At 39.5% G+C, this 11,321-nt stretch overlaps 1 protein-coding gene across 1 annotated transcript in view; it reads right to left on the bottom strand.

The window, feature by feature from the left end:
* Positions 1-4,424: 4,424 nt before the first annotated feature.
* LOC109088376 (AT-rich interactive domain-containing protein 5B-like) overlaps positions 4,425-11,321 on the bottom strand; it is a 107,108-nt gene continuing 100,211 nt past the window's right edge. The window contains exon 10 of the mRNA XM_042735079.1: positions 4,425-7,177. Within this exon, the coding sequence (XP_042591013.1) occupies positions 5,096-7,177 (2,082 nt within the window). The 3' untranslated portion in view covers positions 4,425-5,095. The remainder of the gene's footprint in view (positions 7,178-11,321) is intronic.

Here is an 11,321-nt window from a genome sequence, read left to right as displayed (position 1 = left end):
GCCAAACCAACGGAGTGAGAATAGAGTATTTCAAAAGCAGCTCCAACATTGGTTGGTAATATGATCTGAAAATGTTTGGAGAGCGCAGACCATAATCGTAATATGATAGTAAAATGATTGTAATAATATGCAGCCCATAGAGAAAGATGATTTAACTCTTTTGTTTTTTTTAAATTAATTGATTTGCCACTGCATGGGGCCAGCACTCCATAAAAAGTGCCCACTGATTTATTATTATTATAATTTTATATAGAATTTATTGTAATTTGGGTAACACTAACATTTCTAATAAGCATTGCATGTGTTACAGCCTTTATTAATCTTTGCTAACGTTATTTGAAAAAAATACAACTATTCATTGTTCATGTTCATGTCAGCTCATGTTAACAAATAAGACCTTATTGTAAAGTGTTACTAATTTGATTAGTAATTCTATCTTTGTAGTTTGCCAAGTTGCAATGCTGCTTTTTATAACCTCACTCATGTCATTTTTATGGACTTTATAAAGAAATGAATTGATATTGTCTTAAAACTAGGATATTACTCGTTAACACTGGAAACTTTTAAGCCCCAATCACTTATATGAGGTTACCCAAGGTTCTGTTTTTGGCCCTTTTTTAATTTTCTATTTTTGTTTCCTTTGTATTTCCCATAAACACAATATTTCACTATGTGACTACAACACTTACAACACACTGTATCTTGCATTGAAATATGATGGTGATTACCCTTATAAGTCTATTTTGGGTTGCTTTGAGAAAGTTAGATACTAGGTAGCCAATAATACTCTATAGTTAATTGAAAGAATCTGTCAACGCTATAGCTAACTATACTTATGTCCAAAAATATATAAGCTACACTCATCCTTATGAGTTGTGTGCAATGCAATGCAATGCAAAACAAAAATATAAATTATGAATTTATGATTTACAAGGTTAAAAAAGATGCAAAGTGAAGCAGAGTATTGTAGTGGGCAGAACAGATGAATAGTTGGCTGTATATTGCACAGGCCAGCAGATTACCAGAGCACAGCTGCAGAGGGTAGAAGCTCACACAAACAGCTGTGCCATCAGGACAGGCAAACAATGAACTGCCTCCACTCTTCACAGCACTGTAGTTATTGTTCATTGGTCTGGTTAAATACTGATAAGGCACAAATTTTAGTCCTGTGTCATAAAGGCTTGCACTTTATGGTTGCTGAAGCTAAATCAGTTGATAACCACTGATCTATATCATTTGTTTTTCCATTTAAATTGTGTCATTCAACAGGCGCACTGTGCTTATTTTCACATTTAATTTAAGGAATATATATAAAATTCTTTGATGAATAGCAGTTGTAGCATTATGCTTAAATGCTTTTGATAGTGTACTCATTTGGCAGGCAGGGGGCGGTCTGCTCAAGCTCAGCTGTGCTCCAGGGTGCTGCAGATGACATGCAGCAAACTGATGATTCCTTGTTTATTGAACTCTTATTTGACATTCTACTGTAGACATTCTCTCCCTCTATGCACTTGCCTTTCATTTTTTACTGTTGAGTCTGACCATGCAAAAATCATTTGTCTTTATGCACATGTGTACATAGGTTTATGTGCAAAGGATTTATTTCTGTTTTAATAGTTTGAAGGAGTGTAATGGTTCAGTTGCACAGATTGAAAACTCTTGGGTTAGCACTTGTGGAGGATGGGAAACCAGCATATTTAAGATTGTGAACTCACTCTCTGATTAGATTAAATGAAGCATTTCAAAAAGATTTTCAATTTTATAAAGCCTCTAGAGTAAAAGGAACAATTATTTGTTGTTTAGCTTGGGTACAAACAGGCAATCAAAAATAAATGTATCGAGTTATTTGCAGTTCAGTAGGATGTGTATATAAATGTAAATGTTTCAGTGTGGAAACAATTTGCGGTACAGCCAAGGCTTTCCACATTTTGCACCAAATGTGTATTTTAATCACAGAAACATTCAAAGGCAGGAAACAGAGATGGCGTCAGATGCCCTTTCCTACCGAGTCAACAGGCAACCGTGTCTGAGTGAGTTTGAGAAACACTTAATGGCACTTTGCCTCACGTGGTGGTTTGGGGCTGTGGGGACCAGCGCTGTTCTTACAATCATATTTTTTTCCTTCCCCAAGACCAAATTCTAAACTACAAACGGAAGTTGGTCACAGCGTCAAACAAATAACTTTACATGTCACCAGCACGATGTACTCACAAATAATATAATTCAGATTTAAAATGGTGTTGAGAGTTTTTCTGGGCTCCACAAAGCCAAATTTCCACATAGAGGTCTGTAATTATGTCTGTGCCTTTTTTACCATATATTTAATTCAACCACTAGTGGGAGTATTAAAAGATTGGAAAACATTTGGAGTGTATTTTATATCTTAATGAAGTGCAGTTGTTTCACGGTGAGCTTGCTCTTCTAAAAATATTTATTAGTAAGTGTTTTAAGTGGTACAAAAAGTTTTGCTGTGCAACTTGATGGTATTTAATCTTATAAGCAAAGCCCAGCTGTGGCACAACTCTTATAATGGCATCTATAAAAATGCTTCATGAAATATAAAGTTGTTAACTATACAGTGGATAATTTGGTCCACTGCTGCTATTTTAACCATAGCATGCTATATATACATATGTGGTAAAACACTGTGGAAGAGGCTTAAATTGGAACAGTGTTTGACCTTACAGCAGGGTGGCAAAACTGCATTCCTGTAGCAGCTAAAAGATTTAGGCCAAATTTCTGAAGTCTGAACCGTCAAGTTTGAACTCTAACCTCCAATGTGCAGCTGGCTGTGACAATCTTACACTGAAAGAGACACTTTAAGTGCTCTTGACAAACAGTCTAATTATGGGGCCACAAAATTCCCAGTGCTCATTACAATTATAATGAACAGGGTAAACTAGAGCAGATGTGTCCTAGTACAGTGCTTTTTCAATGTGTGCTTGAGTACTGTGGGGCAGTGTGAAATTCTCTACATGGCTGCACTATGTAGATAAACATTTGTTAATGTTTTTTTTTAACAAATTTTTAATTTTTTAATTACAAATGATGTTTCGTAGTTTAATCCATAGTAATATCCTGTACTCTACACTCTTTTTGTGTAGCTGAAGGTTATGGCATCAAGTATGCAAAGTAGGGCAGAGAAATAGGCTTAGTGATTGCATTAATTTAATGCAATCACTAATTCATTTACGTTCACCATAAAATTTAATTTTTAACCACAATTTAAGGCCCAAGGTAAATAATGTGTAAAACTTTTTGTGAAAAACAAAATTAGATATTTTGAAGAATGTCCACACTCCTTTTTCCCATACAGTGAAAGTTTAAAGGGACAGTTCACCCCAAAATGTAAATTTTATTATAATTTACTCGAACTTATATTATACCAAATTGTATGACATCCTTTCTTCTGTGAAACACCACTTGTGAAATACAGCTGCTTTTGCCAATACAATGAAACACTGGAACCTACTGACTTTAATTATATGGACCAGGGTTGAAGCAAAATGAATGATGACAGAATTTCCATTTCTGGGTGAATAATCCTTTTAAGGTTACAATTATTATTAATTTAAAAAAATACAGTATCTTGGCAAATAATATGAAAACTTGCACAGATTAACTGTTGTATTAAGTTATAAAACTGTTTATTACTCATTACAAAATGTTACATAGCAACCTTGAGTGTTACTCCAAACATTGTTGGAGTAAATACATTTCTTGAAGTTTAGCTTCTACTACTAATACATCAAAAAAAAAAAAAAAAAAAAAAAAAAAAAAAAAAATTATATATATATAATTGAAAAAAAAAAAAAAAACTGTGTTGCTTTTCAAATGTTCTTGGTACTTTCCCAAAATCTTTTGTGCAAAGAAATCATGCTTTACACTTAATTTAATACAGACGCAAATTTGACTGCTGCCAGCACTTACAGACCTTAAGTTCAAACAATATCTAAAAGTTTAACGGTTAGCTATCCTTAAACAGACACTGTTGGAAAAGTCTGTGTGGGCTTATCTAAGTGCTCCTAAAACATATTTTCCCAAAATGTTGTTTTAAATTTCAGTTGTATCTCCTGATAAAAAAGTCCTCTGAGTAAGCAAGCACAAGTGTACACCAGCAAATACAAAACTCACTTTCTGACACTTAAGTAGTCCTGCATTTTATCCTCTCACCGTCCAAATCGCTCTTTAGCCCCGCAGTTCAGAGCAATCAGAAATTACAGTAGCGAGTGGACATGATACAAAATGCATTCAGTTTGTGAAGGTTATGTACAAGCACCTTAGTCCTACATTTGAAAAAACCCATTCCACATTGCTCTGGTGATTAGGAGCGAGTTTGGCTGGGCGTGAGAGGAGCTGAAAGGGAGCCAGCAGACAGTGGTCAAAGAAGCCTGTGAAGCACATTGTATCACTGACATTTAAGATTCCTTCAAGGAAAGCTTAGTTTGTTTATTTACATGTAACTGTGTAACACACCAAACTGCAATACTTGGGTCTCTTTTTTGCGTCTTTATCAAATGTGATATCTCATTGCTTAACCCTTGTAGGATTGAAAAATAAACATATAAAACTACCACACTGTTACATTTATATATAAAAAAAATAACAACAGCAACAAAAACATACAGTCATGTGAAAAGGTCCAACATTTACCCAGGCAGATCTTGCATTATCGTATCATAGTGTTTCAGACAAAAGAGCTCTCAGAATGGACTGAAATAGCACTGTTGCATTGCACTGATTTGTCACTCGACTTTCCTTTGGGTGCCTTCGTGCTCATGCTCATCTCCACTTGGGCACCTGTGCCAAGGCAACATGTTTTCGAACAAGCCAACTGACACTTTCAAACAGTGCGGTGAGAACAAGCCACGATCAGCCCAGTTGGCCCCTATTCAAAGAAATGTGCAAATCATAAACTTGAGTGGCAAGAAGGTAAATAACAGAAATAACTTCTCCCGTGTTAAAGCGTTTATAAAACACTGCTATTCGCTGGATACATAGTGTGACCATGCTTGATGGGATTTTCTGGGGAGCATCAAGTCTGAGTTAAGCATGGGCTGTGTGCGTCCAGCCAGGGAATATCAGACTGCATCACCTAGGAAAGTTTAGTGCTGGGATGCACTGAAGAGAGTTGAGAGGGACTGAAAGCCGGCTGGGGGTGAAGGGCTGACATGGGGTAGAGGCCAGGGTGCAGAATGTCCCCGTATGAGGTTCCCACTTGGTGCCTGTAAATGTGAGCGGGATTGGCGGCCAAGAATTGTCTTTGCATCATTAAGGAATGAATAGCGAAGGGTGGCATGAGTGGTGACAGAACAGCCTGGTTCTTCAAGTACTGCAGTGGATGGGAGTAACTTGGGGTAATGTGGGAGCCCAAGCTATCACACATGTCCTGGACCTGAGATACAAATGTCCCTGGATACAGCCCTTGGAACAGGTGGGAGTGCCAGGGGATCTTGTGGCCTTCTGATGAGTAACTGCTGATGTGTGCCATGTGAGTAGGTTCTGCCGGCTTCATGGACTCGCTGTCAGCTTCCGGTGTCCTAGGTTTCCCTGGACCATCTCTTTGTTTCGAGCAGTGCAAGGGTGTCACAGCCCGGATCTTCTTCTCCGACGGTGCATTTTCCAAATCCTCAACGGTCCTTTTTAGTGGCCGTGCAGTGCAGATGTTCTGCGGGCTGCTTTTGGAGCTCAGAATGGGCCGAGCCATCTCATCGATCTTGTAACCCAAGGTCTCTTCTCCTCTGCTGTTGTGTGCTTTCTCCAGAACCTTTGAGTGAGATTCGGTTACCTTTTTAGATGTGGACACGGTCATGGGAGGAACACGACAGGCCCTGGGATGGTAGTCAATGCTTGAGCTCTGACTGTTGCCTGCTTGAAAGAGAGAAGAGTTTTTAATGTCCTGTTGAATTGTGGGATGTGGGATGCCACAGAGAGAGGATGTGGAAAGAGGCAGTTTGTGTGGAGAGGATTTTGGGAGACTCAAATCAGTTGGTTGCTCCTCTGTTACCCTTTCTGCAGGAGGTCCCTTTTCTTTCTGACTTATCCGGGCACTGTAATTCAAACCCACATTGTCAGGATGCTGGCTTGGGGGGAAGCCCTGGGCGGTCTCACAGTCCCGAGGGTAAACGTCTCTGCTAAGGTACTTGCTTATCTGCTCCTTGCTCAGGTGGAGCTCGGTTTGTCGGCTTAGATTGTGTAGGTGAGGTGAGGAATAAAAGTCACTCAGGAAGCTGGGAGCCTGGCCAGGACGAGGCACCTCAGCAGATTTCTCCATGCTGGAATGGGGGTCAGCCCTTATAAGGTATGGCTCTCTTATCGGGGTAGGCTGTGGCTGGGGTATTGGTTCTCCCTCATTACACCCCTCTTTCTGAGAGCCCTCTGTTGAGGACCTAATGTCCTCACTACCTCTGGATTTGAAACCTTGAGCATGCTGGATAACTGATGGGCGTTTGATCACCATGTTGGTATCTGCAGCGGAAGGAGCCTGGGAGCTCTGCTGTCCAGAAGATGACCCTTCTGTACCACTGCCGGACAACCTCCTACTGACTAATGGAGGTGGTGGTCCATACGGGTAATTATTACGCAGTCCTGTTCCACTGACTTGGGACAGCATCTTCTTCTTAGCTAATGGGGACATGATGCCAGGATTACCCCTAGGGTAGAGGAGGGGATTAAAACTGAAGCATGCTTCTTCTTTTTTAGGGGGGTCAGCCCTTTCGGGTGGGATTTCTGGAGATGTGAGGGGTTTCTGCTTTAGAGTGGGCAGCACCATTCCCACCTGGTTTTGGCCCTCTTTTGGCCTAGACTGTTCAACATTTGCAAGGGCACCCGGTGGTACCTTGTATTCCAGCACCCCATGCTGCCATTGCTCCAGTGTGTGAGAGTTGGGGAGAGGATGACCTTGGTGCAGCTGCTTGGTAGCAACAGGAAACACGTCACAATCCTCTGATTTGAGTGGTGCACAATCTTGTGGAAGTGAGGGTAACACATTCCCATTTGCATGCTCATATGTGTTATGGAGCACAGGTTGATCTTCATCCTTGATGACTAGTTGTAGACCTTCATCTTCAGAAAGAGGACTCTTTGCTTCTCTGTCCATCTGGGTTAGAGCCTGGTACTGCTGACTATCCTGCTTCTCCAACAGCTTCTCCTGGAGTTGTTCTGTGTCCTCCATCCCCTATAGACACACAGAAACATACTTAATGGTAGAATAACACAAAGAAACTGGACAAGCATACATTGCTTCTCATGCTAATACAACCACACGCACACATTAGTAAAAGGGATAGTTTTCCAAAAAATGAAAATTCTTCAATTAATTACGCACCCTCATGTCATGCCAAACCCAAAAAACCTTCTTCGTTCATCTTTGGAACACAAATTAAGATATTTTGGATGAAATAAGAGAGCTTTCTGACCCAGCAACGCAACTGAAACATTCAAGGTCCAGAAAGGTAGTATGGACGTGGTTAAAATAGTCCAAGGGACATCACTGGTTTGACCATAATTTTATGAAGCTATGACAATACTTTTTGTGTGCAAAAAAAATGTGCGTTCACAAGAGTGCATACGTGTGCATTCTTCTGACTGGAAACAAGGTGTAGCACATACAGGTTCTATGTCAGAACACCGACTCATGCGTCAGCATGCGTCGTGGTACTCTTGTAAACGTGCATTGACATTGGGCACAAAAAGTATTCTTCATAACAATACAGCAGAACCACTGATGTTACATGGATTATTTTTACTATGTCCTTATTACCTTTCTAGGCCTTGAACATTTCAGTTGCATTACTGTCTATGCAGGGTCAGAAAGGATTTCATCAAAAATATCTAAATTTTGTAAATCTAAACAACATGAGGGTGAATAATTAATGACATAATTTTCATTTTTGGGGGAACTATCCCTTTAAGTCACATGAGGTGCCCCCAGGTAGGTAATACAATATTAAAAGACGTGGAATTAAGTGTTTTGAATTGGTATTTTAGTTTTTAATAACTGAAACTGACAAAAATGAAACTTTTTCAGGTTACTATATTTTAAAGATACTTTTGTATCAAAATAAGTTTTACAGATCTTTATTGCAAAGAGTTTTAACTATTTTTTATGCTTATTCAATGAACCACAAACAATTATTGCACATGCACCTGTGGAATAGTTTAAGTTTACAGGCAATTAAGGTCAAATTTCATCTCCAGATCCCTAGAACTCGCTTCAAGACCTGGGTATCTAGAGCCTTTGGAGTGGCTGGTCCCACCCTCTGGACAACTTACCAGTTTGTTTTAGTTTGGATTGCTTTTTATTTGTGTTAGTTTGGTATTTTATTAAAAATCTATTTTTTCTAGTGTTTGGTATGTTTAGTTGTGTTTATTTTGTATGGTTTTATTTGTGTACTGATTTTTCTCTCTTTATTGTATTTTACGGTTTGTTGTGCAGCACTTTGGTCGGCCTTGTTCCATGCTTAAACATGCTCTAGAAATAAAACTAAACTTGAACAGTTACATTAACTTAGGACATTAAAGAGACCTTCTAGTGATTCTAAAAAAACACCAGAAGAAAGATGCCCCGGGTTCTTAATCACCTGCATGAACATGCCATAGTCCTGCTGCAGGGATTGTCCTTGCAGTGGCAAATCACATGTAACCATATGTCCCCCCAGATGTGTTTGAGAACTTGCAAATGCTTTGGTGGAAGAGCAGGGAAACATCTCACAGCAAGGCAAATCTGGTGCAGTCCATGAGGATGAGATGCACTATAATACTTAAAGCAACTTGTGGCCACACAAGATGCTCACTGCAACTCTTGATACTGATTTTTTTTTCTTTCTTTTTTTTTTAACAAGCTTATCGTCAATATAGTTCTAATAAATAGCCTACACTTTTGCAGTCCAGAATGTGAATAGGTAAAAAGAGAAGGGTGAAAACTGAGATGATTGACAAAAAGGCATGATATTATTCAGTTTTTACCTCAAAGTAAGTTTCAAGGTCCTTGATTTCATGAATGCTTTAAGAGTAGTTTGCGTTTGGATTCAGTATTCACTTTGGAGCATTATATTGATATTATAACCAGTCAGTATATATCTAACTGCTTTTAGACACTTTTAGATTTTGAGATCAAATTTCTAAATGTATTTATTATTCATGTGTTTGAATTGGACTTTAAGATTTGTATCTTGGACTGTACAATTTCAGTATGCCATTCATGGGTTTATCTTCCCCAAAAGTGTAAACATTGAGCATCCCAGGCACCATCCAAACATTTTGAGTGGTCTGCTCAAATCCATCAGTCTCTTTTCAGCTCAGCCTAGTGAAAGTTTGGGCCAGAGGGTGTTTAGCTACTGTGGGACCATGGCATGATGTGTTACATCTGAAAATAAATTCAGATTCAGTTACAGAAATGCAAGCCAAAATTCAAAGACTTGGCAAAATATGCAGAAACAGACAACCGGATAAAACTAGGGTAAACACTGGCGGTGCTTTTACAAGGTATTTAATGGAATCTTTGGGTTTCAACTGAGACACCAAAATTGAGGAGTTTCGTCTCAACAGGTAAGCTAAACTCAATAAAGCCACAGATCATTTCATACAAAGAAATGTCAGTCTGCTCAATGCTGGGAACATTGTGACTAGGTGGTACTTAAGTTGGTTCTAGATGTTCTGATTTGATTTTAAAGTATGATGCGATTTCAAGTTTTCCTTTCTCTTTGGAGTGTTACAAGCTGTTCATGCATAGATAAGATCCCTAAAGTTGCAAAGACTAAAGTCTCAAACCCAAAGAGATATTCTTTATAAAAGTTAAGACTCATCCACACCCTCCTACAACGCCTCGTTTAAACACGCCCACGTCTACGTCACTGTGTGGGACGATTTGCATGACATCGTCCAAATGTTTATGCAAAGAAAGAATGCATAACTTTTATTCTCGCTGTAGTATTGTTGCCGCCGCCGGCACCATGTCGTGGAGACTCTGTGTGTTTCGTTGTGAAAGCGAAACTACTTTGTTTGGCCTTCCAAAAGAGGACATGACTAGAAAACAGTGGTTAAGTTGTATTTACAACACTGTTCCAGAACAGTTCAACCCAAATATTCAAGTGTGTGCAGCCCATTTTGTGGAGGACTGTTTCCTGGGAGAGTAGCCTACAATGCCTGCTGTGGCACAAAGGCTGTTTCTATAAAGTGGGGCAATTCCAACTTTGCAAGGACAACCTGGCGCTTCTGATTCACAGCCTGTAAGTATGTTTTCATATCGAGACTATTCAAATGCAAGTTTTGAGCGGTGTAGAGTAATGCTTGTTGTTTGTCCTTTCTCAGATCACAAATGCAGACATGGTTTTATGTTTATGCGGCGCGTTATGCAGCGCAAGAGAGTATAAGTCATTATAATCAGTAATTATATCCCCACTGGATGCAACAAATGCCTCATTTGTAAGGTTTTTTTTTTATTGGTTTTGTTTTGTCGCGCCGTGACACCGCATCGCAGTATGGTAAGGGGCGTAACATTTCCGTCACATGCTTGAGGCATTCAGCCAATCACAATGCACTGGATAGCTGACCAATCGGAGCACACCTTGCTTTTCAGAACTATGAGCTTTTGTAAAAAAAAAATTCAAAAAAACTTGCTGAAGAATGCTGTGAGAACAGCATCTACATGCTTATGGCCAACATCAAAGTCTTTTTCAAGAGGCACGTAAGTTGTGTGCATCAACAGATGACCTTGTGCTTACGCACACCAGGAGCTGAGCTGCAGGCTTAAAGCTGATACCTCAATGCTTTCCCAATGCAAATATCTCTTCTCTTTAACACAAATGAGATAAAAGATGAGGTTGTGTAAGCTTTGCATCATTTCAGAGCTGAACAAATCAATGCCAAAATCCTCTAAATGCAGTCTGCTTAAATGAGAGTAGAAAACAGTGTCAGCATGATTGCATAAAAGAGACAGCCGACACCTGCTGCCATCCTCGTGATCCAGAGCATGATGCAAGGTTTGCACTTTGGACAAACTTCACATGTCTCTAATGAGCAGATGCTTTCCGGAACTTCAGAGTGGTGACAGCGGTGCAGAGAAGAGGCATGCACCGCCCATCCATTCATTATCAGTGTTGGAGGAAGAGATGCACAGATGTTTGACATCAGCTGGTGTCAAATAAAAGGCTGGCTCATCTCTTTCACTCCATTTCCTCACTCAACCCAGATGAATGTGCAACAACACGTGAATAATCACGTTCATACAAAACATTACGCAGCGTAGAGGCAAATAGCTTGTCCCAACTTGTTTTTGTAGACTTGAAAGTAGCATGATTGCCTTCATCTACTATCTGACA

This window comes from Cyprinus carpio, chromosome B12 (genome assembly GCF_018340385.1).
Source record: "Cyprinus carpio isolate SPL01 chromosome B12, ASM1834038v1, whole genome shotgun sequence".
NCBI lineage: Eukaryota > Metazoa > Chordata > Actinopteri > Cypriniformes > Cyprinidae > Cyprinus > Cyprinus carpio.
This window is presented reverse-complemented; position numbering and strand designations above follow the sequence as displayed.